The sequence below is a fragment of the Dromaius novaehollandiae genome, chromosome 2 (assembly GCF_036370855.1).
Source record: "Dromaius novaehollandiae isolate bDroNov1 chromosome 2, bDroNov1.hap1, whole genome shotgun sequence".
Taxonomy (NCBI): Eukaryota; Metazoa; Chordata; class Aves; order Casuariiformes; family Dromaiidae; genus Dromaius; species Dromaius novaehollandiae.
The window spans coordinates 50,918,560-50,942,682 of NC_088099.1; the positions used below are offsets into that span (position 1 = coordinate 50,918,560).

Genomic DNA, 24,123 nt, shown 5'->3' on the forward strand with positions numbered 1-24,123 from the left:
TGGCTCCTACATTCATGTTACAATTCTGCGAGTATATCTGCTTCTTAAGGAATCTATTGTGGACGAGCAAGAAAGCAACAAGGATGAGAACATCCACCTGAGAAGGTTCCTGCGGGTGCTGGCAAATGTGCTCATCATATGCTGCTTGTGTGGCAGCGGTTACCTCATTTACTTCGTGGTGAAACGCTCTCAGACTTTTTCCAAAATGCAGAACATTGGGTGGTATGAAAGAAATGAGGTAAGGAAAGTTTATTTCCAGCTTTCTACTGTGATAACCTTCACTGGACACCACCATCATCATTGCCACAGTTTGAGGGTGGCATCCAAGGCAGAGAGGATTCCTTACTAGGGCTCAGAGGTCCCTTAGTGACTTTGTACTTGTATTAGCCAGGAAGCGTGTTAAGCTGATTTAGAGTTTCCAGGACAAATTAACAATTCCAGTAGATAGGATAAAATATTCTCACAATCAATTGCAATAAGAGTCAATGGGTCTTTAGCACGTTCATCCCTTATCAATTTTTAAAGCATTTACGCTGAATTGCACATTAATACTTACAAATTCTATTGTGCCAGAAAGCTCTCTAGGTGTTAGAGATGTCCAAGCTGAGATCATTTATGTCCTCCTTGAATAAGGAGAATAGGATTTTGCAATCTGCAGGAAAATGTAAGTTGTCAAATATTTTTTTAATCTGATTTTGGAATGAAAAGTTGAAATTTTGAAGCTCTTCACACAATATTGTTTCAGTCTACTGAAATGCTTAATTTCAATGTATACTATACTATCAGGTATTTATATATCAAAACCAAATCAAATTCAAAGCTGCGCATTTTCATAGCTCCCTCAGAAAGCATTAACAAAATAACATTTTCTCTCAAGATGTTTTGATTTACTTCAGTCAACCCTTCCCAATGGAAAAATAACATTAAAAAAAAAAGTCTAACTTCTGAGACTTCCCTGGTGATAACTTAAGATCTCAATATGCAAACTCTGGGTACTTTTTCCTTTTCCTGGAAGGAGATGTATAAGAAAAGAGACCTGTGAGTCAGAACTTGCCAGTGGCTCTGCAGATGCAGTCCCCACAGGCCAATGGGCATTGTACATCTGCAAGAAAAGATAAAGCCCCCAAGTCATGACTGGGTTAACACTGGTTTGTCAATAACTTCATTGACTTTAATACAGCTTGGTGTTTTGCAGAGAAACAAAAAAATGAATAGGACATATTCTCTTGAGCTTCAAAACTGAGTCTATACTGTGCTTCCATTTAAGTCTGTAATCACCTATTGCAAAAGCAAAGGTGCTGAACATGGAAAATAAACATTAGCATTGACTAATTGCTTTATACACACAAGCCAAGTCTTGTGATTCCTCCAAAACTAAAATAGGAACCTAAGAGCTGATGCAGGCAGTAGTACGTGAGAACTGAGGAAACTAAATATTTATGAGTATGGACTGATGGGGAACAAATTCTTCTGAGCTCATCCCTTTGAGATAACAGCAAAAGTGCTCCTGCAAGAGCAAGCCATATACCCCAACCCTCAAGCCTTATGCTGTGCTGACTGCAAACTAAGCAAAGCCAGGAGCTGAGCTTGTTTTAGCTCCTTCTCTATCATAAATTCTTCAGAAATTTCAAACTACTTGTTGACAAGTTGCCTGCAGCTCCTGCTCTGCTCCATGTGTTGCTCAGTCTAAACCTGATTACTGTAATTGGCCTTTGTGAGTGGGAAAGAGCAGAAACTAATTTGGTGACACTCTATCAGAAAATGCGACTTTCCCCCTATTATGTGCCATTTCCACATTTGCTGCCTTGTTCTAATGGAAAATTGTTTGACGACGTTAGAGGGATCTGGCAGTTTGCTCCTCAGCAAAATCGGGTTGCAATGGCCGCACTATACAAAATGCTGGCGCGGATACTTCTGGTAACTGCTCGAAGTAACATGGTCACTGTTCTCAGTATCAGCAGCAGTAATCTAATCTTCCTTTTTGGCAGGTTGAAATTGTAATGTCCTTGCTGGGTATGTTTTGTCCTCCACTGTTTGAAACCATCGCAGCACTAGAAAATTACCATCCCCGCATAGGGCTGAAATGGCAGCTGGGACGGATCTTTGCGCTCTTCCTTGGGAATCTCTACACATTTTTATTGGCCTTGATGGATGATGTCAATGAAAAAGTAAGATCTTAGTCAAAAAGCCAAGTGCACTACCATTTTCTAGAGCAGCGTGTGAGCGCAGCCCATCTCCGCAGGTAGCATGGACAACCTTTCCCTTTGCAGCAAGCAGTCGGCACTTCTCCCCTCCCTGATCCTCTCAAGCAGGGACAGCAGCTGCCGAGAGGTCACTCACAGCCCAGAGGGATTTTTAGCCTTGTTTTAAGAGCAGAGCTACCTGCTGCTGGGCTGAGATAAGCAACTCTAGGAAATGCTCCTAGGCCTATCTGGCTTGCCAGAGATGCTCAAACTTCTCTTTACAACCCTGAAAACAGAGTGGTTATTGTCTCCTATAATCATGGAATATTAGGGTAATTTGAATTTTTTCCATCTGACACTCTTTGCAATTTCTGTTAATGCAGACCCTGAGGATATAGTTTATAATACTTTCCTCATACCCCTCCCCTCTTTAACATCATCTTGGCAGTGTGTTGCAGGCAGATAACCACAGGAAAGGATAAACGTCTAACTGATCCACAGAAAAATGACTCCATTTTAAGCTGAGAAGAAGAGGAGGAATCAGGGCGGTTTGCTCCACTCTGAAAAATGCTAAACAAAGTGAGCAAGGAGGACGGCAGTGGAGGCTCGTACTAACAGCAGCCCTGTTTTCTTGCTTATAGGCCAGATTCCCAAACATTGGCTCACCTTACAGGAGCTCCGGCTCCTCCTATAATGCCATTCATGTACTGGGAGCAAGCTAGTGGCTACCACGAGGAAGGGGAGGAGAGTCCAGCTCAAGCAAGGACTGCCAAAAGCGGGTGTTGGAAAATAGTTGGAAAGTGTTTGTCAGTATTTGCTTGCCAAAACTAGCAGACCTTTAGGTCCGGAGAGACTGCTGCCCCATTCCTAGCCACAGAGAACAAGTTTCCATGTTGTTTTCCTTTCCAGTGCTGGTCCTGCAACTCTGTTGTAAGAGCTTTCTTATATTAGAGGTGGTAACTGGTAGAAAGGAGAAAGGAGCCCTATGGCTTTGGTCTCTCTGAGCGCAAGTTAGCACCAGCTCAGGCTGCTGCATCTTCTAAGGCTCCATTTGCAGATGTTTTCAACCGGGGTGTCTCTCCCGTTGTAGCTGGCTGAAGAGGACGTCTTAAGGAACATCACACACTGGACGCTGCTTAACCACTACAATTCTTCCGTGGGGAATGGCAGCACCGCCACACCGCCTCCCCTTGATCCTGCAGACGTGCCCAGGGGACCTTGCTGGGAGACAACTGTCGGCATTGTAAGAAATTTGTAATACAGGAAAGCTCTGGAGTGGTTTGGGTTTTTTGTTGTTGTTGCTTTCAGCGTTTCCAGGATTTAAATTTTCCTCGCAAACGGCATCTTCTTTTCCAACTCCTCACACAGAAACATCAAGGCAAATTAAATATATGGCCATGGATCTCAAACTATGGTCATGAAACACACAGCAAGAAGTGCCTGGGACACCCACAACTCCGTAGTATTTTCAGTGAAAATCACAGGTGATTCCCACCTTGTAAAACTGTCAAGAAATGTTATTTTCAGAAGCACTGGTAGCTCCTTCCTGCTATCTTAACTTGCTAGTTTTCAACTGATATTACAGGTTTCAACATATTTTAGGAAAACCCTGCAGTTTCCCAAGAGTCACTGGCTTTTGCTCAGAACCTCTTCCAAAGAGGAGGTAAAATCCACAGGTGAGAGACTCTGAATTAACCGCTAATTTCAAGCAGAACTTCTCCAGAACAGTGAAATCCATGTAAGACTCACAAAATAAGCCACAGTAACACAGAAATTTCAGTGAAAGTGTTTGAAGACTGCTAGACTGCAAAATCAAAATTAGCCTCTGTGTATACATGTTTTAGACTAGCATTATTGCAGAATTAGCATTCTGCTTTCATTTTAAGTGCTATCACAATACGTAGTGCAGACAATAACACTAGCAGCAACTGATAGGGCTAATGGCTGTAATGGAGCTCGTGGTTTCTGAGTGCAGAGGTAAACCTTAAGCACTGCCAAGTGTCTGAAAACAGACAGGGAGTTTGTTCATGGCATGCCTTTCTGAAGGTTATTGTCATAAAGAAAAATGGCTTAATAAAATAAAATCCAGAATGTACTGCTGAAATTATAGGAGCTAAATGTTCTTTCCTTGTTTCAAATTGCAGGAGTTTGTAAGACTCACTGTGTCCGATATCCTAGTGACATACGTAACCATCCTGGTGGGAGATTTCATCCGTGCTTGCTTCGTCAGATTTGTGAATTACTGCTGGTGCTGGGACCTAGAGGCTGGATTTGTAAGTCAATGTCTTTTAGATGAGAAGATAAAATTAATTTAGGGCTATTTGTTTAAATATTACTGATAGATGGGTTTTGAATGGTTCTAGGTGTCTTCCAGTCTTGTTTGATATTTTAATTGGCATAGTTAGTCTCTGGATCAGTTTCATCCCAGAAAGAATCCTACCAAAACACAATTCTCTCTCCCACTCAGGAACTTGAATCATGAAGTTCAGTTCAAAAAAAAATTATCCCGTTGTTCATTCAGTGGTTAAAATCCCAAACCTTTTGGCCCTTTTATACTCAGCTCCTCTTCTCAAAGCCCTGGACCTCCCTATATATTGCTCTCCTTGCAGGCAGTAGCATGCTTTACTCACAGCACAGTCTTCTGATCTGTGTTGGAAGTTGGTGTTATTTTTGCTGCAGTGAAATAAGGAGGGTTTTTTTCCCTCTCACATATGCGTAACACACAGCAGTACCAGACTCTTTAGTATTCATAAAGGCTGTATTACCAAAGCAGCCAGTAACAGAGCTGCACAAATACAGAACAGAAGAATAAAGAAAAGGGCCATTGTTTCGCACGGTTTACAACCTAAATAAAAGAGAAGAGACAATAACAGGTGGATTCAGACAGACAGAAAAATACTTGGAAATAATACAACTGTATCAATGCAGCAGCTGCCTAACCACTATACTGGAAAGGTTTCCAGGAGAGGTCTGGAGAAGAGCAATGAGGTGGGTTTTGCAGGTGCCTATGGGGTCCAGGACAGATGAAGGCAGCTAGGACACCACAGGCATTTGCTGCTCATGGAATTATTTTCATTTCTTCTGGGAGAAGCAGAAGGCGTTTCTCAGAGGTAGATGGGTGAACTCGGAGCCTTGAAAGTGCCCTGCCTTGAAGCAGCAGCATGCTCCTCAAGCAGCATGCGATTGCTCCTAGTACGGCTGCTCACAGACTACGCTCTTCTTGAAACTTCTGGTTTTATCCTCCAGCCCATGTCCTCTTCTCACATTGTCAGCCTTATTTGATTTTTTTAGATGCTTTCCTCAAAACAACCTTTAAAAATACCACATGGGATTTTCCTTTCTTAAAATGATCTCCATTGTACAAATACCTGGAAGTCTCTTCTGCTCTTCAGAAAAACCCATTTCCTGAATATCCATCCTCCATTTTTCAGTGAAATTTAAAAGAGCTGCTTTAGGGCTCACTTGGTACCTCCCTCTCTCCTTCTCTTGGGCTTTCAGTATGAGCCCAGGCTTGCTGCAAGACGATTTTGTATTGAGAATAAAAGCCCATTCACCATCCATTGAGGGATGAACCAAGGTAACAAGCTCTAACAGGTGAATTTTCTCCCAAGAAGCTCAGATGGAGTAGGGCAAAGCTCTTACTTATTATTACTAAGTAGGAGCATTACGTTGCAGCCCATAACATGAGCAGTGCTAGAGGGACTGCAGTCTGCAGTCTAGGGAAGTCAAAACTCTCCTTTCATACCAAGCCAGCTCCCATGGTAGGTCTTCCCTGTTTTTTTTCTCCTACACCTTTGGGGGATTCGTATACAACTCCTGGTGCTAGAAATCACTGGTGCTTGAGTAGGGTTCTTTTCTTTTCCCTGGCCTCTTTGCACGTTGTCCTTTTGCTTGGCCCCTGCAAGCTGCCAAACATGCTCGGGCCCAGGAGGGACACTGTGGTTGCATTAGACTCCTTCAGCGGAAAAGCATCAAGCAGTTGGGATGAAGCAAGAATTCACTATTTTCACATGCCATTAATTTGTATTTTCCTGAGAAAATGTCTTCCTGGTACAAAAAGAGGTTTATACTGAGAGTCTTTATTTCTTTTTCTCTTTGTATCCCTCTCAAAGTCTTGGCTTTGCCCAAGTCCAGAAGTACTGAGACCTCACCAAAGAAATCATCTTATCATTTTGAAATTTTTCTTATTTTACAGCTTGCTTAATTCCTGTTTCAAACAGGTAACCCTACAAAAAACCATCCCGAGCTAAGTGTAACCCCGAAGGTTTTACAGTTCACCTCTCCTGGATGGAGCAAAGCAGTAGTAGCCATCTAGCCCAGCCTAGCCATGGGCACCAGCACAATTGTATATGTGTTTTTCTAACACGTATAGTGACTTTTGTTTCATCTAGCTTTTCACACAGAAGTACTCAGCACAGAAGAAAGCAGGCACTGAAATGTGTGGTTACTTTCAGGGCAAAAAGAAACCAATATTAATCTGTAACTAAAGACTTTAAGTAGCGATGGACTAGAATCAAAAATAAATAAATAAAACAATGTTTGCAGCTATTTTTCCCCCAAACTTATGAGCATTTGACTAAACAAAACTCTGACTGGGATCCTTTCAAGTTTTTCATTATCAAAGCCAAAGTTAGTTTTGCCCTCATGGTAAATCTCGACTTCACAAAACACTGACAGTATGGAATACATGCAAATAGGGTCAAAAGCAGACATACTATCCAGGACATTTGAAATATTTAGGGGCATCATCCATCATTTTTTAAAACTGTATCCTATATTGCAGTAAAGCATAAGACTGATGACTTCCTGGTTCCTTTCCTTCAAAAATGTTTTTTTTTCAAGAAAATAGAAAAATCTTTACACATAGTTTAAGCTGCCAGAAGTCATCCGAGTTTGTGCACACAGAAACATACATATGTAGAGGAAACAAGGGTTTCATCATAGGCAAACCTAGCAGAACAATAATTTATAGAATGAACAATATTTCAGACAGATTATATACCTGCCTGTTCTGGAATTCCCACCATTAGCAACCCCATCAGATGGGCTGCTCCATATAAAGTGGTGTTTTAAATATTGTATAGCGCAGTGAAAAATGACACCACATACTTATCAAGACATATATTCCCTCAGGTTTCTCTCCCTAGGGCCTTTGCTTCTCTTCTGCAGCAGCCTGATGCTGCAAAACCTGAGGGAGTGGATATAGCTGCTGTAGTATTTGTCCTCCATCTCAGCCTTACAACCAGTCAAACGTTCAATATTTTACCAAGGTGGAAATGTAAGTCCGTAGCCAGATATACCAGCTGGAATACAAAATTCTAGTCTTATGCCATGGGTCCTTTGCTCATAGCTGGTTTTATCAGCAGGGAGAAGATACAAACACAGAGCAAATCTAAGCACCTCAGTGCATCTTTCCAATTTTCTGCAAGCCAAGAGAGTCTTGCTCTCCAAACAGCCCAGAGCACAGTAGCTCCATTTTTGCTGTCACAGCTCTGCTGCTGGGCATTCAAGCAGTATGCATGCAGCAGGAGACCTCCCATAAATCCTTTCACTCCAGGTTTAAATAAGCATCCTTATACCCAGCAGCAGCAAGCACATACCTCTAGTAACAACAAACTCTCCTTCCCCCCCCCCCCCCATGCAGCCCTCCTATGCTGAATTTGACATCAGTGGCAATGTTCTGGGTTTGGTCTTCAACCAAGGAATGATTTGGTAAGATATATTTCCTTTTTGGTTTTCATGTTCTTTAAAAAGCTTTCCAGTGGAGCTAGAGAGCTTCCAAGCCTAGACTGCTAGTGCTTTGTTTTCTCTGATTATTTGAGTTTCTGTGACTGGCTGTAAAAACGGAAATAACATTTAAAAATCCCAGCTTAGTCAAAGAGTAGCAGCACTGGCCTATCTTAAACAGAAAACAGTCTTGCAACCCTCCCCCCACACTTACTTTTATAAGGCCATTTTTTTCCAAAGGCAAAACTGTCCTTTCCTTGCCTGTTCAAGATGGTTCATGTGCTGGGGGGAGAGATCAGGAAGCAATTATGAGGGGGCTGCGAACTTACATGTCAATACAAGGGTGGGCAGGGAGCTGGCTGAGCAGGTCAGGGAGTAGAGGCACATCCCAGAACTACCCCAAAGGAGGGTGAACAAGGGCCACAGCTGCCCCTGCTCTGGTGGCACGAGAGGCAATGGCACAAAGCACCCTCACCTGCTTTGGGAACAAGGGGTTTTTTGACATGCTTTAATGTTTTCTGTCTGTTCATCTGTTGTAACACCTCTGCAGACTCTAGGAAGTGTTTTCCTCCTGCTCACATTCACCTGATGTTTTCCAAGCTTTCCAGTCTCCCCTGCCTTCCCAGATTGTACCTATTTAAGGAAAGTAGAGATTATGGTAGGATCTGATCAAAACTGTTCTGACAAAGACAACTGTTTCTAGAAACTTTCAGTTCTATAAGACCTGAACCATGAACCTGATGATCTTTCTTACATGCCAAGGCTGAATCCCAAGGGATCAATACCCAGACCTCCCAGCACTGGGGTTGAATGCTCCCCACACAAGGCGCTCAGCACCTGTGATTTTAGGGGACTTAGGCTTGCCGGTCTTGCTGTAGGCTCTTTACTGAGAAGCCAGGAGTTTGAAAGCCCAGGGAATCCTACCTATTACCAATGCCACAGGTCCCGCTTCCTCTGCAACCACAAAGCTGCTGGCAGCGGTGGCAGAAGGACACAACCACCACAGGCAGTCGCAGGTCCAGGGGCTCGGTCCACTTCAGGAATTCCCTCTAAGCATGCTTGTGAAGCACAATTTTTCTGCGCTTCTTGGTCTTTCAGAAGTCTTGTATTTCAGAAAAATACATTGTTTTAGACCACCTGGGACCAAAAGCCACTTTTTTTTTTAAGCAATTTTTGTCACAAACTGAAAATCTTTCTCTGCAACTATTGAGAGGTCTAAGACCTTGCTGGTCCTCAATATACAGTTACTGTGCCTTAGCACAGGTGGCTTCTCCTCCAGAAACACAGAGGTGGCAAAAGCTGGCCCACTCAGATATCATTTATAGGCAAGCTTGCTACTGCATTAACAAGTTTTACCTTCTTTTTCTGAAAAAAAAAAAAGAAAAAAAATCTTCCAGTCCAACAAAAAAATAACACCTGTTCTTCTCCTTTCCTTTTTAGGATGGGAACCTTTTATGCACCAGGGCTTGTGGGTATAAACGTGCTGCGCTTATTAACCTCCATGTATTTTCAGTGCTGGGCTGTCATGAGTAGCAATGTCCCTCACGAGCGAGTATTTAAAGCATCCAAGTCTAATAATTTTTACATGGGACTTTTGTTGTTGATCCTGTTCCTCAGTCTCCTGCCTGTAGCCTACACCATCATGTCCCTGCCTCCTTCCTTTGACTGTGGACCATTCAGGTATTAACAAAATACCAAAATGCTAGCTTTCTGCTTTGATATATAAGAGTATTCTCATGAAATTAAAAGGCCTCGTATCCAACAGAGATGGTGAAGGACCTCGATTTTCTGTCTTGTTAAATTCTTCTTAGGAATGTAAGGCAATAGGCCATGATCACCTGTGGGGCACAAACAGGCAGCTGGGAGCACTGAGTCTGCTCCAAGTTCATGTCTGCTTTTTCCAGTGGGCTCTGCTAACTCAGCTGCTTTGCCCCCTCCTCAGCTGCGTGATTACCAGTGCTCCACCCACAAGTGCCAATGAAAACACCAGAGGACTGCAGGGATGGGACAGCAGGGTGCAACTCCCCCCAAAAAGCAACAGGAGACCCCAAGCCTCCTTCCAAGACCTTCCTTAGAGCCAAGAACTCCCACAGCATGAGACATATTTTATTTGTTGAATTTTGTTGGATAACAGCAGGAAATTGACAGGTCTGAGCCTGCACTGTTGCAGCTTTTTTTTTCTAAATTGCCTTTTTTTAATTAGGCCTGAATCAGCACTGCACAGAGCATTCGGTGGACTGCATTAACATGCCAATAAAGTTTAATTTGATTGAGTAACACCATTTCCTGTGCCCACTGAGTCTGACTCAGCAAGGAGCCAAATTGGAACAAATTGTTCCTGTAGAGGCACTGTTTTAGGTTATTCATTCGCTAATGAAAAATGGCAATACAAAGCTACAAAGATGTGGGGGAGAAGGTGATAGACCAAAATTTCCTTAGTCCTATAGTGAAGACAGGTGTCGACGAGCAATGTCAGGAGATCTGACAAGGAACTTGTTGCCTGCAGATTACCATTTGGAGATGACTAACTTGAAATGTGAAAGAGCTATTTTAGTTTCTAATCTCCCCTTCAAAATCCACTCAGCACATCTCTCCTACCACAACTTGATTAAAAGCTTAACTCTTCTGGGTTTATGACAGCTGATGAAGTTGGGATACCATTTAGCCAGATCTGTCTTTATTGATTCTCATCATGAGGACAGAATCCAACACTTTCCTGAGCAGAATCCAAAGAGCCTGCAAGATCTATGAAGGAAACAAGCCTAAAGACCAGGAATAGCACCAAGAGGATTGAGTTCGCAGACTCACAGGTGCTGGGGATTGAAGAAGGCCAGTTATGCAGTCCAGCCCCACACCCTGCTTGTACAGATTTGTTCTATTTTCATGCAGAATATTCTCATCTGTTTTATCAATCCAGTTTAAAATGACTCTTTCACTGAGTTTCCTATTAAGTGATAATCACAGCTTGCTATTTTTGTCATTACTTAGCTGCTCTTCAAGTTGGCTAATTATTTCAGAAAGCCAGAATTTGCATATGGAAAGTCATCTCTACTGTGAAAAGGCCACAGTTAATGAGATATTGATCAGAAATATATGGTTACTGCAATTTGTAGGGGGGTTTATACATTTCAGAGGAATAAATGATCAGAACTCATGCAGGAACCACATGTTGAAATATGTTTTCTTCTGGAGAAAGTTAATCTAACAGAGATCATTTCCATAATCAATAGGGGTGAAAAAAGGATGGACCAAAAGATAATTTGAAATGAAAACATTTCAGTAGAAGTTCTACATCGAAATGCCTTGGTAGCCAACAGCAAGCAGCTGCTCAGTGAAAGAGGGAGGAAACATGCTACTTCGTGTCTTTAAATGAGGTGCTATTGCTGCCCTCCAGGAACCAGCTACACTCCTTAAATGACCATTTGTCTTTCCAGTGGAAAGAAAAGGATGTATGAAGTCATTCAAGAGACCATCGAACTTGATTTCCCACTTTTTGTTGCCAAGATCTTCAGCTATGTGGCAAATCCAGGACTGATCATACCTGCAGTTCTGCTTATGGTGTAAGTTTTCTTGCAACATTACGTGCCTAGCTGAGGGGGGAGGTGAAAAAAAATGCCAGGATTTTAGCAATGCCTATGTGCAACTTCTGCTGTGTTAACAGCCCAGATCCAGGCAGAGACACCCTTCTTCCCACTTCCTCTCCCCCTGCTAGAGATGGCAATCCCACAGCAGGATGAGGTGCCTCCCAGGATGTCTCTCTCTGCCCACTCAAGGGGACCCACTGCAGCACCCACTGCCACTGGGTGTCTGCATTTAGGCGGTTCGAACGTTCACCTTGGCAGGGTTCAAAGGACTTGTCTTCAGGGAGCAGCTGGAGTTAGCAGCTGCTATTTGAGAGCAAGGTAACCTCTGCGCTGAATCAGCTCGACTGCTTGTCATCACTTCATTTCCTGACCCAATTAAACACAGCCTTTAAGCTAAAATGCATTGCTGACATTGCTGGATTTTCAGAGCATCCTAGCTTCCATGTGAAAAATTTTCAGTAGCCTGTAGGAACTAGATGGATGGTCTCAGCCTGGTTCCTTGTGGAAAAGCAATTTCTATCACAGCTGGTGGTATTTACAGTACTGCCAAGCCAGGGTATTCAAAAATTACAAGTTCCAAAAATATGATGAGATTTTTTTTTTAAGATAATAAATCCAGAATTTGCTTCCATGCTGTCTGATCACTTAAGCTTTGAGTGAAGACATCTGAAGCCATATTTGATCCCTAACATCTTCAAAAGCATTAGGACCAGGGCAGTTCTCGTTTTGGATTTTTTAGGGATATTTTTGGCATTGCTCTTGAGGTTTCCAAAGCCATCAAAAGGAGTGTGAGAGCTGTGGTCACAATTTATAGGCAGCGTTGAACACACGAGACCAAACAGCTGGAGGCTGGGAGAGTGTTGGAGGACGTACCACACATGCTTGCCCGCTCTTACTCTTTCCTAGCCATCCAGTCATATTGGAGACAGGCCTTTGGGCCAAATGGACTTTTGGTCTGATCGAGCACAGCCATTCTTGTGCAAAGATAATTCCATTAAATTAAATCAAATGCAACTTCACTTGCTACCATATGTCATAGGAGCTTCTTATTAGAACAGCAACAAAAAATCCCAATTAAGCTGAAAATGACTTGTCATCCCTTTACCTGCCACAAATTACTTCATTAGTTTTAACCTAAATAAAGATGATCAGATAATTTAACTCACATAGACAGACACTGCACTTGGAAGACTCAGACCAGATACATGCAGAAGACAAAAAGTCTCATGCTACAACCCCCATATGGCCAAGCATATTATTGTGTTATTAGCTCTATTCCTGAGGGCTTCAAAGTAGCACTGGCAGATGCTACGGCTAATATGAGATGAAGAGTGCAGAACTAATTCACCCCAAATGGATGGGGTGAACCCTTTACATCAGGGTTTTAAGTCAGCTTCCTGAGGCTTTGATGCAAACCCCACTCCCCAGCCCTCCACCTCCCCCCCAGAAAAGTGGAGGGAGAGGGGTAGATCTTGACATTAATACAGTTTTGTTCAGTGACAATTTCCTTCTGTTTACTCCAGTGACAGCCAGGACACAGAACCAGCAGGAAATCAGCTCATTGTTGAAGACACTCCTTTTCCCCCCATTCCCCATCTCAGCTATTCTTCATTCCCATGCCACCGCCTTCCTATCAGCTCTTCTCTCCTTGAGACACTATTTTGTCTCTGCCTTGATTCCCTCTGCAAACTGAGAGCTACTGTATGTGCACCCTACCTAATGCATCCTTTTTTCCCCACCCAAAGACGCTGTCTGCACAGCCTTTGAGGATTTCAGGTATTTGCCTAGCACTTCCAGTCATTCAGCTACCCAGGCAGAGTGTCGTAGTCTTAAGAAAGTAGATGCTTCCACTGTGTCAACACAAATCAGACCTACAGTCCACTGGCAGTAGCCCTCATGTGCCCTGACAGCATCAGATGTGTTGCATGAGCACTGCACACTATGTGCACACGAAGTTTTCCTGGGAAAATCCTAGACAAAACTATAGCTACCATACAAGCACCTTTCCTAGGGCTTGGATCCTTCTTTCCCCTACCTTTCCACACCTCTACCTGGAAAAATCTGCACACATCTAGTTGGAAACATGACCCCTGCTTAAAAGTCCACAGCAACCTGTCACAAGACTGGAACTGACCTAAATATACAAGGAGACAGAATCTAATTATCACGATTAAAATTTTGCCAAAAGAGCAAGGTTTTTCCTTAGAGTCTTATAACTGCAAGATGCCTACAAGTAGCCAGAATGTTAGTTTTATGTCTCTTTCAGCATTTTCTCCAGAAAGAAGTAGATAACTATAAATCATACACGAGTGCCCAGTTTCCTGTCTTCTCCCTGCAGGTCTTCAGCTTCTGCCACTTCAGCTGTTGTGCAGACAGCTAGATAGGGATAAGGTGGAGCTAGTCCTCATGCTGATCCTGATCCAACTTGCCATAAGATTAAAAACAGGAAAATACAGCTACTGGAGTTTCATCTGGCTCTGATGAGCAGAGACAGCGGCTCTCAAAGTAGCAGGCAAAGCAACCTGCAACACCGCCTAAATAAAACATAGCCTCTACAAACATCGGCAGGTGGATCATAAATTGACTGTTGATTTTGATGGCAGACTCTCAAAAAATGTGTTTTCCCCTTCTGTGGAGTGAATTAAGTAATTTTCTCTAGCCATGATAACCCCCTCTCTTTTTCCAGACAAATCCAAAATGTCTCTTCTACTTATTTCCATTCCTGGCTTCAGGTACCAGACAATGACAGGGTCCAATAGGTGACACTGGTGTCAAAGATACTCTCCTGTTTCTAGTTACCTGAGGACAAGGGAAAAAAAGAAAGAGGGAAGCAGAGGTACTTTGCCCAAGCACTGTTTTTAGGTACATCACTGAATCTCACTTGAGCGGGGAGCAGGATTTGAACTCATGGCTTGCAGAGCTTCCTGGCTGAAACTACAAGTACCTTGCTACCTCAAAGAAAAGCAGAAAAAGCCCCCAAATTACTCTGTATGACAGTGACCCACACTCTCTCCCCACCACCGAGGGGGTGGTAAATCAGAGATAAGGGATGCCAGGGCTGCCAGCATCCATGCTAAGCAGCTTAAGCACAAGAGCACACCCCTGAGCTCACTTCAGAGACAGGAACAATAAATCTAAAGTACCTCCATTAAAAGTGGGTAAACTCCATTTGCCAGTGCTCACTCCCAGTTCCCAGCTGAAGTTATGGCTCCTCACACCACTGCTCACAGTCAGCCAAGGGAGAGACCCAAACGTGGCACTGCTCAGCTGCGTCTGGGAATGAGCAGTAGTGCTCTGAACAGTGAATTCGGTGGTGAACCCAGCCCATGTAGGGCACTGGGCACACACCTCGGAGGATCACCCAGGCTGACTTTCTGCCTGCTGCAGCGATGGTGGGGCTCGGCCTGAATAAGCCCATTCAAACATACCTCCCGCCTGACTACCTGCAGGGATTGTCCCAGGTTCGGACTGCAACAAAGGCATACCCCCAAATCCCCTTTCATTTAAGCTGTTCCTTTCCCCTCTCACCCCCAAGTCCCTTTTGGGGCAGCTCAATCCTGGACAAACTCACCAGCCCTTGAGTGACTTTGTTCTGGGCCAGAGCCTGGGCTGAAGCAAAGGAGCAGCCCAAAACCACTGCGATAAACCAAGGACGGAGGAACTCAGGCTTAGCCTGGTCATGGAAACATTGCAGAGGGGAGCAGGCTCATATCTTGCTGTCTTAGGGAGAGGAACCCAGTGAGTTCATCCTTCATATCAATGCATTTGTTAAACTAAAGAGGGGAAGGAAGTTGTGCTGTTTGAAGACGATGCTGGCTGCTAATGAAGAGGCTGTGAAAGGAAAAGGAATGGAAATTGAGTTGCTCGGTTACTCAATGAACTTCAGAGGGAGGCTGAAAAAGAGAGCCCATGGCATCCCAGATGGCTCTGAATAAGCAAATCTAGTTATCTTTATGAAAACACGCTGCTTTCAGGCACTTACGGCTCAGTAGGTCACAACAAAAAGGGAAGAGCCCCCAAAGCCTTGTATTACAAAGTATTATTATATTTCCCATGCAATCAGCTTGATGAAGAAGAAAAGAAGAAGAAATGGAACTACTGCCTCCTTACAGAAGGACAGACATAACAATTCCTAAAGGTTTTTGGTCCAGGTCACCAATGTATTAAAAACAAATATTGAGTTTTGGTTTAATTCTAGGGAAAAGGAAGTAAATGTGTCTCTTCAAGATAGACTCCTGCAGAGAGTCTCAAGAAAGGCTACCCAGAGTATCTCCTTCTGCTCTCCCACCTGGAAATCGATTTGCCTATATACAGTGCCTTGCTCGGCTTGAAGTCAGACACACTGCTGACAAAATCCTCTAGCCTGCTTCAAGGATGCTGAACCTGGGCCATAGATACACAATCAGATTATGAATTGTCAAGATTTTTTTTTTTTTTTAGTTTGCATGTTTTACATGAAAATTTTTTATTTTATTTTTGAAAATCAATAGTGGTGAACTGAACAGATGGTGCTTTTCCCAGGAATGGCTCAGAGTCACTGACCAGATGATGTTTATAATTTAGAAGAATAAAAGCTCTCCACAAAAGCAGGAGGAGACTTTTTTGACAACCAAAATATTTCTGGCTGGCGGGTAGCAGTGGTGGTGAGACGGTCCCAGACACCTGGGCATGTTTTAAAATATTCACCTCTCTCTGCACCAAAGGCTGGCTGCCAGGAAACCTTCTCCTATTCCAGTTGCTTTCAGATTCCTCCTGCTTGGCTCATTTTTTCCTCTGTTTGGCATGCCCTTTTCACAGAAGGAAATGAAACAAAAGCCAGTGACTCCACTCTGACCTGGCTACTGCTCACTCTCATTTCCCTGTCTCTGCTTCAAGCTCTGCGCTTTCAGGAGAGGGTTCAGGCCCTGCTCTGCCACAGCTTTCCTGGTTTCCTATTTTTTTCTAGGCTTCATATGTAACCTGATGCCTATCTTGTCTCAGTTGGGTGAGAGAGAGGAAGCTACCTGAAAGGTTGCCTCCAGCAAAAAGGGACATTGGTTCCCCCTTGACCCCAGCTCCAGTGCTGGGGTGTTCCTGTGAGCCGAAAGGACCTGCCAGTCTGGCAGAAAGCTGTGTACTGCATCAGTAGAGCTGGTTTTCATCCAGATCAGGGAGTTGAATGAGCTTGCTGAGGAAGGACCCAAGGGCCGAGGCTTGTGTAGAGGAAGCAGAGAGAGTCCACAACAAGACAAGGAGGAGGCAGGATGGCCTTTTTTTCTTTTTCTTTTTTTCCTTTTTTTGGAGCAGAATTGAGCTACTGGACTAGCACAGCCCATCTTACCCGACTGTGCCATGAAGAAGCCTAAATTCGTCTTAAGCCCTGAGCCTCTTGAGGCAGCTTGCAGACCGCCAGAGGAAAAACTAGGTACTGGGAGGCAGGCAGAACTTCAGTGGTGGAGCAGGGCCTTTCATCAGCCGTTCGTCCCAACAAATGGCTGCTGTGCAATCAAGGCTCAGTAACCAAGGCCTGTAGGTAATCCTCCTTGGGATGTTCAGCTGTAAATAGGCCCCTTGTATGGGTCCTGCTTGAAATCCACTTGTGTCAGAGCCAGTGAATGTGGACCTCTGGACACAGCCGCTAGATTGGGTTTGGTCAACACATGCATACACTGGCTTCCCTAGCCCATCACCCCCACAGCACAGCAGACCCACTAAGGAACACAGGTCTGAGGGCACCATCCAAGTGAGGAAGAAGTGAAGGTGCTGGAAGTAAAAGATAGAGCAAAGGATCTGCAAGACATGAAATAGTCAGGAATGTTTTTGAAGTCAATGATGGCTCCTTGGTGATTCCCAGTGCCAGTCAATGCCAGTTGCAGCCAGACATGACTTTAAAATGGAAGTTCCCTATCTGCCAGGCCTGCTGTCATATCAAGTGAAGCAATGTGTGCCGGTATCCCCAGCTCAGGGATATTGGCAGCCGTGAATGGAGGGCTGCTGGGGAGCTCTGCCATTTCCTGCAGGAGCTCTTTGAGTTCAGCACAGCACTGGGAATTTCCCCGGAACTAGAAAACGGGTCAAATAAGACAAGCCCATTTAGCTTTGTCATTTGTGAGCCGAACAGTAAGGTGGTTCTTTGGAGGAATTCCCATTATTTGGGTTTTAAGTCTTCCCCCAGTGCTCTTGGGAAGGCATTAACTCCAGGGATTTTACTTTTCCTCCCTATAAAAGTTTCTCTCTCCCCTGATCCTATCACTACAGCAACACATTTGTTTTTGTAGCCTTGCGATTTACTACCTAAATGCTGTGTCTGAAGCATACCAGCGCGCCAATGCAGAGCTGAAGAAGAAAATGCAAATGGTAAGTACTCATCTGGCAAAGCTGTCTTTGACATACCTCGCACTTCAAGTTTGATGGTAACACATGCTTTTAAATTGCTTTTCACTTTAGACCACTTTAGCGATACAAGGGGAAGACATTTTACATTTGTTCATTCCTTTTTGGTGGCATTTAATGGCTAACTGCAAAGAGTGGTCTTATTCCATAACAGGCTTCTATTTCATACATCAAAACTACACTGAGTTTTCCCAGCAACTGCGCTTTCAACCTACAAAAATACATTACCTCAAAGTTCAGGTAATGTTTTGGAAACAGCAGTTTACCAGGGACAACGATAAACCTATCAAAACAACAACCAGATTTCATACAAGCTGAAGAGCAAAGAGCCATAAATAACAACATGGCAATAACATTTCATATATATTATGCTTTTTTACTTATATATATATATACACGCACAACGATATTTATGTAATATATATTATTATATATATAATATATATAAAAAATAACATTTATACCAGTAATTCTCAAAGCATTGACAAAGGAGGCCAGTATCTCTTATCTCTGTCATGCAGATTGAAAAACTAAGATACAGATGAAACTGCTTGAATTAGCAGGATAGGATTTGGACCATCTGATATGAAGAACTAGGGGAGGTTCACAACATGCAGAGGACCATGACACAGAGACCCCTGAACTGATATGAGTTAGGTCTGGAAGCAGAATATCTGCAGAAGTGCAGCTTTGCTCCTGCTCAGCTAATTAGAATTGATGAGAAACAGGGCAAAGCCATGCTCATGTAGCTGTCCTGCTTCCAGGACCCACACTGGTCTGGCAATACTCGTTTCCCTCAAAGCTTTCCTGGTGGGTCTCTAACACAGTATTGTTTTGTACAATATAGACGTACTTTGAGTATCCAGCCCTGCATAAGGACAGGATGTGATCCCATCAGAAGAGTGGTATTATCCATTTTGATGCTACAGGGCAGAATCCAAGCCAGGGAATCACTGCTGCATAAAGTAACGCATTGCATAAAACAGAGATCAGTGCAACATTAAAAGTGAGAAAGCACTGAGAGATGAGACTCCATAAATTGGTCTGAGTGTCCAAATTCAGTACTGATTGCTTGTGCACATGACTTAAAATATGGGTCTTGGTGCCTAGAGCACCTTCAAGTATTGGAAGAGTTTAGCCTCTCTTACAGCAGTGTTGGACTTAGGGGCACATAGCCGGTTTGTGTTATGCAAACCAACTCTTTGCTGGGACAAATGACCACAACCCCCTGTGGAAGGGTCATGAGGCAGAGCCTAGTACTACTCAGGGACACAGCAACATCCACAGACAAGCACCTCTCTTTGCACAGACCTTATGTGTCTCTGTCCCACATGCACCTGCAGGTTTGCTGAAGTAGCTGAGGGGTATGCAGCGGGGCAGAAGAGGAGGGGTGGGCATGGTCCTGCTGCTTAGGGAGTAGGGAAGGGAGCTGCCTGGCATTGGCAGAGGGGTTCAGTGTTTGGAGCCTGCTGGCAACCCCAGCATAACAACCTGCTGAGTTCATTAATATCTGCCTTGGCTGCCCTAAACATCTGCCAGGTTCACTCGAAAGGATGGAGTCATCTCTGCAGGTTGGGATCTCGCTGCGGAGCGATGCTCTGAACCATCTTGGACCCCATGCACTGGTCAGCTCAGGCTGGACACTGGCTCAGGCATGCAGCCCTCTCCTTAGCCAGCCTTCCTTTTGGGAGGAGGGATGGAGCAGGAATGGTGTCCATCTAAGCTTTCTCTTTGCATAAAAAAAGGAACTCTCTCCCTTCCCCCACCCAGCATGCTTGTCCTGTGTAGAGAGAATCTCCTTATATATTTCTCCCTCTGCTAACCAGAAGGAAATCTTTCAAAGACCACAAAACGTGCAAGTAAAATCGAAGACAGCTGTACAGTCACAGACTCCCACCCCGAGAGATACAATTTTGCAAAACAAAATCCCAGTGAGGGCAGATGGGCAGCTGCAGAAACACACAGACGATCTGAGAAACCTAAGCTTTCCGTTAGCACCTTCCCCTAACATGAGCAAAGTTGTTGACTTCCAAGGCTCTCAAGTCCTGTCTGGGATGTGTTTCTTTTCTGTAAAGCCAGACAAGAGGTCACTGGATCAAGGTTCAGCAACACTTTGAACTTGAGAAAGAAATTACATTCATACCAACAAAAACATTTAGCCAGGCCAAGCATGATACCAGGCAGTCATGTCACAGATTACATCTTCAGTTGCAAACTAAACCTGATGGTTTTAATTAATGCAGCTCCGTGAAGAGGAGAAAAACAAGAGAAACAACAAAGCCACCACAAATTCTGCAATGCAAGATCTGGAGGACTTATTTAAACCAAGTATGAAGAGTGAAAGTCACCCCAAACATGTGGAAGGTAAAAACAAAGCAACCCGACAATCCTCCTGAAAAGGCTCCTTTTGTCATCAAATGATGACAGGGAAGGATGGAGAACTTGGGAGGATATGGGGTTGGCAAGGGATTGGAGGAGTATAACTAGCACAGATTTTACAAAAGTCTGTCTGACAATGGAGACCAAGGAATGGCCTTTTTTTAGACTAGATTATGTCCCATATAGCCTTATCTAAGTGTGGGAATTACAATCCAACATTATGATTCAAAACTGAGCTACTAATCATACCAACCATGAAAGTGACAATTCATTCAAGAAACTCCTTGTTTCTGGGCTGCTGAGTTGAACTGGTCAAGAACTTTCTTATCGACAGAGGTTTTCATGGGAAAATTCATTATGAATGAGACAGAAGCTTTTTACAAGGCTACGTTGGTCACACTTAGGACAAATGCACATAGTAAGCTCTACTGAGTGGAATCTCTGGCTAGAAGAGTGGCTGCAGAGGAGGCATTAGCACCAGCGTTAAGGCGCTCTCAAGGAAAGTGTAAGTCAGATCTTTTAGCCTCAGTCTGAACCAGCCATTTCCACCAAAGCCTCTTGCTATCATTTTTGAAAAACAAAACCTCAAATTTAAAAGATTTTGACTTTATCTAAATGCAGATGGGGAGGGGGGTACAGATCAGTGCCACCATAACCCATTACCATTTAGATGAGCTGTCTCTGTCTTTTGGACAGACTGAGACAAGTTGGAAAGTTGTGATCAACCTGATATAGATTCTCCCTGGATCAGACCCAGGGCTTTCATCTAGATGGAAATAGTGTTTGAAACACTGCAGGTGGATTGAAAATAAAGACCAAAGCCAGTAATTATTGATCACCATCAGAAGGCTAGATGTTTACCAGCAAGGTAGGACTATCATGTCTTAGAAATGCATTGGTAAAAACCTGCAAGGAGAATTTGGACAGTTGAGACACATACTGGATTTTGGCCAGGGGCTAACAGTCTTGTTTATGGTTTCTACACTTAGATGCTCAAACATGAATCCTCGCACAACTGGGTTATTGCATGTAGAAGAAACAGCAGTCACTGGGGAAAGGGAAAAAGGCAGTGTTTGCTTTCAAGAAAATAACTTTCATAATCTTTGCTCCAGACAAGAAAACAGAGCCTCCTAATAAAACCAGCCCTGTCGGAAAACAAGGAAAAGCAGCAGCTGAGGATGGCAGCCCCATAAACAGCAGGAGAGGAGCAGTGCTCACCCCACCACTGCGCATGCTCGTGACACAGCCACCGACACCTGGTATCAGGGCACCTTACCCTGGCCAGCCCAGGCCAGGGGCTTACCCAGAGGGACCAGTACCTTGGAGGGGGAGAGGACAGCCACGCTACCCACATGCTGCTCCATAAGCTCAGCAACATTTCTCCTGTTTGCCATTAAAATAGATGTGTTGTATGATCTATAGTAGTTTTAGTAGGAAATGATTATTGTACATTGGTCATCCATTAATGATCTATATTGATCCAACACTGATTTTAGCTATAGCAGGCTTGTTTAGAAGTGTAGTAGTACTCTGGAGTTGCAAACAGTAATGGCTGCGCTGATTTTGATCATAAAGAAGACAGGAGGGGCTGAAAATCAGTCATGACATTGCTGAACTACTACGTACAGTACTCAGCCCTACAGCCAATATCAGCTGCAGGGTGAGCACACTCTTGAGCGAGGAGATTTTTTAGTCTTTTCAAAGACTTTTTCAGTTAATGAAAGTTGTATGAGTTTACTTGTCATTTCAATACAGGTTTTTTACTATCCCCCAACCTGAGGAAATAAATATTCTTACAAAAGTGAGTAACTCTTTCTAGTTGCATGAAAGCCTGTGTTAGGAATACAGGACTTCTACTAGATTAGCACAAAAGGAGGTTTTGTCAACTGAATTTTGTCCTCTGTGATAGCTCTCCTTCAGTCTACCTGCTCCAAACTTTCATTGGTTTGTTTCAACTTTGCTGTGCATCTTACCAACACTTCTTCTGAGGTCTCTCTGTTTGTAGCAGTTTGCATCATGATTTTCACCTTTAGACATGATTTCTGATTTAGTAAGACAGCCCAGAATGGTTGAGAGACTACAAGTGCTTTGGCCTAGCTCCCAATTATAACCATTTAGAAATTTCTGGGGCAATTTCAAGATCATATATTCCAGATACACAGAGCTAGAACCTAGGACTTCCCAGAATTTAGTGGTAGGGCTTCTCTGAGCTGCCCTGCTCTTTTACATCTTCAATTTGTTACTGTCGTTTACTCAATCCCATCTCAGAAAGCTTAGATCTGGAAAAAAAATGTTCATATATGCGTTGTTCTTCAGAACATTTCTGTAGAAAATAAATCCATGTTCTTGAGCAAAAACAAAATCAGAAATCTTGCTAGTAACTGTTCTGCTACAGCTAAGTGAAATGTTTGGAATTAAAGGTTCTCCCCTGCAATTTTCCCACTAAAGGCAATAAATCTCTTCATATGATCTGTTCAGGAAAAGAAATTCTGTAATTTAGTTCTCCTCTATGACTTGATAGACCACAAACCATTTGACATTCAATACAGGAACATGTGCCTTTGAGGAGCAGGGTAAAGAGATTTAGTTAGGTTGGATGTGAAACAGATTGGGAACAGAATTCTTTTTTTCAGATCCAAATCAATAAAAGTATTTAGGCATCTGATTTCTAGTAGGAATTAATAGAATTTAAGAACTTAAATACCCCTCTGTAGTTATTTGTAAAGATCTAGCCCATTTTTACATGTCTGTGCTTTATAAAGTAGAACAGGTGCACAGAGTACTAGAGAGGTACTTCCAAGAGATTTAAATGACAGTCAAATAAAAGGACAATTCAGAAGTTCTTCAAAAATTAAGACATCATTTTGCTTTCAAATACAGAAAAGTCTATTGGTTATTTGTAGACACAGATGTCCCTGACATGCAGATCAAAGTCAGTTTGGCTGTTCCCAGACAGGTTGTAATGGTCGGTGTTGCCCATTCCCAGAGGGAACCTTCACAGGAAGCTGCTCATTAGATTTATTTCTTGGTCTTGAAAGGAGGTTTCTCAGAACTGGGTCTCACAGATAAAGCCTTCACTTGCTCATTGCTGCAGGAGGTCCTAGTGCAATGCAGATGCACTTGCCTCTACTGCTGCGCTGGTCTGCAAAGATATCCAGCCAATTAAGTGGAGAGAAGTCAGATAAGAGAAGGCCTTTTCTGGTGTGCCTAAGAGCAATAGTAATGCCGGTCAGGGACAAAAAAGCTCCCTTATAAACATCAAAATAGAGTCAAAATCTTTACCAAAGATTGCAAAGAGCAAAAAGATTGTCATGGCAGAATGAATTGAAGCTGCAGTGTAACAAGATACAGAGGATGTTGCCCCTCATCCTCCACCACAGGTGCCCAGAGAAAATATATGTCAGAAAGTGTTAAGCTGCAGTGGATGAACATGCTGTCAGACTGCTAGGCAAGAAGGATCTTGCAGGAATGATATGGTTGATTCACTGATTGCAGTTCAGTTGGTCTGTCCTACTAACACCAGTGTCTTAGCAAATGGTTGCAAAATGAAGAATAGGACTCCTCTCTTCTCGAGTCCTCATTTCACGTTAAAACATGATTTGCAAGCAAAGGGGAGAAGTGAGTTCAGATCTTACAACTTTACTAGAAAACATGAACCAGCTGGAAACGTGCATGCACGTGTGAAGAAAAGGTGTAGAATAGCTTTATATATTTATTAATTTGTTTTTACAAGAAATAAGACCAATAAGAAATCTTATGGAGAATGCAGAGTTGATGAGAACTCCAGGCTGATTCTGAAAACCCAAGAGGCTTAGACAGATTTAGATCAAGACTAAGTAACTAACTATTCCAGTATTTGAATGCTCTCTGATTCAGGC

The 24,123-nt window shown here is 43.2% G+C and overlaps 1 protein-coding gene across 1 annotated transcript in view; it reads left to right on the forward strand.

Annotated features, from left to right (window-relative positions):
• TMC2 (transmembrane channel like 2) overlaps nucleotides 1-21,611 on the forward strand; it is a 40,340-nt gene extending 18,729 nt beyond the window's left edge. The window contains exons 11-20 of the mRNA XM_026094022.2: nucleotides 50-238; nucleotides 1,989-2,168; nucleotides 3,274-3,426; nucleotides 4,328-4,456; nucleotides 7,828-7,895; nucleotides 9,351-9,590; nucleotides 11,345-11,470; nucleotides 17,752-17,830; nucleotides 20,110-20,230; nucleotides 21,358-21,611. Coding sequence (XP_025949807.2) covers nucleotides 50-238; nucleotides 1,989-2,168; nucleotides 3,274-3,426; nucleotides 4,328-4,456; nucleotides 7,828-7,895; nucleotides 9,351-9,590; nucleotides 11,345-11,470; nucleotides 17,752-17,830; nucleotides 20,110-20,230; nucleotides 21,358-21,611 — 1,539 coding nt within the window. The remainder of the gene's footprint in view (nucleotides 1-49; nucleotides 239-1,988; nucleotides 2,169-3,273; nucleotides 3,427-4,327; nucleotides 4,457-7,827; nucleotides 7,896-9,350; nucleotides 9,591-11,344; nucleotides 11,471-17,751; nucleotides 17,831-20,109; nucleotides 20,231-21,357) is intronic.
• The last annotated feature ends 2,512 nt before the right edge of the window (nucleotides 21,612-24,123 follow it).